The sequence below is a fragment of the Aplidium turbinatum genome, chromosome 10 (genome assembly GCF_918807975.1).
Source record: "Aplidium turbinatum chromosome 10, kaAplTurb1.1, whole genome shotgun sequence".
In the NCBI taxonomy this organism is placed as follows: Eukaryota; Metazoa; Chordata; class Ascidiacea; order Aplousobranchia; family Polyclinidae; genus Aplidium; species Aplidium turbinatum.
The window spans coordinates 9,778,779-9,782,892 of record NC_137481.1 but is presented as its reverse complement, the minus strand read 5'-3'; the positions used below and the strand labels follow the sequence as shown (position 1 = coordinate 9,782,892).

Here is a 4,114-nt window from a genome sequence, read left to right as displayed (position 1 = left end):
TACGCTCTTTATTTCCTTTCGAACGGGGACTTGCACAACTTGCCCCGTTGCACAACTTGCCCCGGTCTCCCCCTATATCTAATTTTCAACGAAATACATCAATCAGCCAACCAAGAACACTTTGGGACACTGCACGACAAAGGGAACATTGGAAGAATTTACGAACTGAGCATCTAGTTCGTCAAAGGCCGCATCCGCTATGATACTGTAGTAGGCTAGTTGCTGTTCAGTCAAGCTTGAAATCGTCACTCGGAAAACTTATTTTTCTCTTCATCATAAGCTGAAGCAGGGTTGCCAATTTGGCTTTTTTGAAGGCAGATTTTGAAAATCTGGCTGTTTTTTAACTCTCTAGGCCAGGGGTTCCCAACCTTTTTTGCTGTTCGTACCCCTTTGTCAGGTCAGAGCATTCTTCGTACCCCCAAAAAAAATCTAAATAAATTTTTCAGGTATATATTTGTAGAATATTTTATATCTTTTTGTTTGTGCCGTAAGTTGTGTGCGACGTCATCACGCTGGTCAGTTAAATGAAGCGTAAATTGGATTGCTAAAGGATTGTTTTCGCTTCGGCGACGAAGAGACGATGACCTCATCTTATTGGTATCTCAGAAGAAGATTGGCAGATGGACAACACCTGTTCCGGACAACTACGGACCTAGTTTCGGTTGACTGAAATATTTTATGATCACTTGCCGCAACTAACAAATAATGCTCAATATCCAAAGTCCTACCAATTATGTCGCAATAAATTACTTCTGACTTCTCTACCAGCTCACCACAACTGAGGGGTATAAACACTGTAATACACAAATAAGTCGAAAGCAATCCACCACACACACTAATCAATATACACAATGAAAACCGAAGACATCACTTACTGCAACAAAGCAATTTAAAAAGAATTTCTCCTCGAAACCAACGTCCTCCGTCCAGCGATCCAAATTCGAAAAGAAAAGATTTACGACGAATACACACGAGGAAGAGATAGAAATTACTAGAGCGTGACAAATGTTTTTAACTAAATAAAAAGGGAGAAAAATCGAGATTAAGTCTAAATTGTCCGTAACATACTCCCCACAAAAACGTAAATTACAGATTACCGTTTTTACAATAACAAGGACAATCTTGAAACAATGATCTAAATGTTTTCACGAAATACAAAACACTTAGGTACACAGATAACTAATGATAACCCTACGTTGCTTCCTACCAGATCGCTTCCTACAGTACGGACGTACGTGGTACATGCAATGAAATAGGACAGAGAATGCGATATCATTACTCATAAACACAATTGAATAAAACACAAACGGACAGTCCTACAACTATAGTTAATGGTATTCCGGACATGATCAATATAATCAAAAGGCATATAGCCTACTCCACAAGAGCAACATCGGTTCACCAAAAGTGAACTGATGTAGTGCTTGCTGGGTAAGGACATCAATTCACAATACAATTCACAAATATAAGAACAAAAAACATAGCTACTGGCGCGAGAGGCGCAGGTTAGTGACGTCAGTCATCTACTGCTTCAAGCAGGCACAGTTTTCGAATGTCACGAACTAACGTTGAATTAGCAGTACGCACCTTAGCTCTACGCACTAAATTGTTTTTATCTGGCACAACCGACTCAACGATGCCCTTGGGCCAAGAACCGCGCTTGGCCGACTCATCTACAACTAACACGAGATCTCCGGGTTTCAGATTGGGCGAAGTTCCAAACCATTTCTGTCGAGGTTGAAGCAATGGCAAGTATTCCTTGATCCAGCGATCCCAGAACACATCTGCTAGATATTGCGTCTTCTTCCAGGACCGACGATAAGCATCGGCCTTCATAAAAACTCCAGGAATAACGTCATCTGCGAGAGAACCGGTTAATATCATGCTGGGCGTCATTGCAAACAAATCATCGGGGCTGCTGGGAAACCCAGTGATAGGCCGATCATTTAGAATCCTTTCTACTTCCGTCAGGAATGTCAGCAATTCAAACTCATCTAGCGTGGCATCGGCAACAATGGAACGAAAAATCTTTCTCACAATGCGAAAGAAGGCCTCAGTGAATCCATTTTGATGGGAGGCTAGGGGTGGCCCAAAATGCCAGGTAATCCCATCCTGCAGCATAGCGTCCTGAAACTTCTTACTTTTCCATAATTTAATTCCATGATTCAGCTCCCGGTTTGCAGCAACAAAATTACCTCCATTATCGCTGTATACATGACGTACAGGGGCGATTCTTCGATTACAGAATCTCCGAAAGGCTTGGATGAAGGCACTGGCTTCAAGAGACTGAACCACTTCGAAATGCTCAGCTCTACTGGATAAACAATTAAAAATACACACGTAACGTTTGACGTTGTTTCTTCCAATTTTAACGAAAAGTGGACCCATCAAATCGGTTCCACAAGCACTGAATGGGGGGATGCGTGTAACTCGGTGAGCAGGCAGTTCACCCATTTGCTGACCGCCTGTCTTTGCTGCCCAAAACTTGCAGTTTAAACAAGTACGCAAAATTCTCCGCACCGTCGACCGTCCCTTCAAAATCCAATAGTTTTGGTTCACTGCTGTCAACACATGAGCAGTGCCCATATGACCATTCTTCTCATGGCAAGCCATGACGATCAAGCTTGTCACGGGATGGTCACTCGGAAGCAAGATTGGATGTTTATACGAGTCTGGAAGGTTGGAATTTTGCAAACGTCCTCCAACGCGTAAAACACCGTCGACCTGATAAGGAGTTGTTCCAGACAATTGTTCACCTAATCAAACGTCATATAAAAACCGTTCAGGTCTACTGAATATTACGTCATAGAAATTCCTAAAACATGAGCCAAAATTGCACCATCGTTCGTAAGACTTGTGTCAAACCTGTTTCAGTTTGAAACCTGTTTAAACATGAAATATTGCGTCACACTAACTGCTGACGTACTCATATTTCTAGGTGACATACTGACATACTTCTAGGCCTTTGAGTTATCACAAATTTTTCTGATTCATTCTGGAAGTTGTTTGTTGGAAGTCGGTCGCACATTTAACTGGTTTATTTGGTGCTTGCTAGCTGGACAAATTCTCCGTCTTTTATCCAAGTAATCTGTTCTGTAGTGACAGTTTTAGAGGCGTACGGTGTTGCGTCCCATTTTCGATAGCCGCGGGCTAATTTTACAGGAATACACTTTTTGAATAGACGTTTCGAGGAGTGTTTCTTTTTCGGTCACTACATGCAGACAAACGGATCCGGGAACTTTATGTTACAATTTTCCCACGAAGAGATTATGGTTTACCGCTGTGACCATAAAAAATAAAAGACGATTTTTGTTAGCTGGTAGGCCAAGAAGCACTTGAAGGCATAAAAATAAACGACGTGTTTGTTGTCAGCTAGTGCAGAGGAACTACTTAGAAGTACAAGAAATAATAAAAGAAGATTTGTTGGTTGGTAGTCTACACTCTTACAGAAGCAAAGAAAAGTAAAGACATTTCTTCTCAGTTTGGTACTGAAGAAAAATAACTTTGACATTCATTGGCAAGAAAGAAGATTAAAAGACAATCCATCTGTGCTTGTAGATTCAAGTGGAAGAATCCAAGCAAGTTTTGTGGACTTTAGGACTTCATACCCGTACAGCTACGGTATCGTGCATTTAAATTCTTTTTGTATTTTTACTGTCTTTGCAGTTAAGTTTTTTATAACTACTGTAGCCTAATAATTTTGTGTGTTTGTGTAACTTAATTTTTTTAATTGTTAATTTAGCCCCAACATTTAATATGTCTACACTCGGTGGCGACAAGGACTCGACCGCCGTAGACTCGACTGAGTTTAAGCCTGATGATGTTCTTTGCGGTCGGACAGGCCATTCTGGGGAGGGACCCAGTAACGATGAGGCTAAGTCAGTTCGAGAGGCCCGGCATCTTAGAAGGGATATTTTGACTGAAATTGGGGAACTTTCTGTAGCCCTAGGTTCTTTGAGTGATAAGCAGGAACTGTTAATTTTTCGATCTAAGTTCTCTACTTTAGAAGAGGAATTAAGGCATTTCCATGCTCTTTTGAGTAAAATTGTTAACTCTGCAATCTTGGCAGAACTTCGTGATAGGGTAGATCCCGAATTTAACTCGTTAAAAAATA

At 41.1% G+C, this 4,114-nt stretch overlaps 1 protein-coding gene across 1 annotated transcript; it reads right to left on the bottom strand.

Moving 5' to 3' along the window:
- Positions 1-1,515: 1,515 nt before the first annotated feature.
- On the bottom strand, positions 1,516-2,613 carry LOC145778939 (uncharacterized). Its single transcript, XM_082590528.1, has one exon. It carries the CDS (start codon positions 2,611-2,613, stop codon positions 1,516-1,518), a length of 1,098 nt encoding a protein of 365 aa, XP_082446654.1.
- Between the last annotated feature and the right edge of the window lie 1,501 nt (positions 2,614-4,114).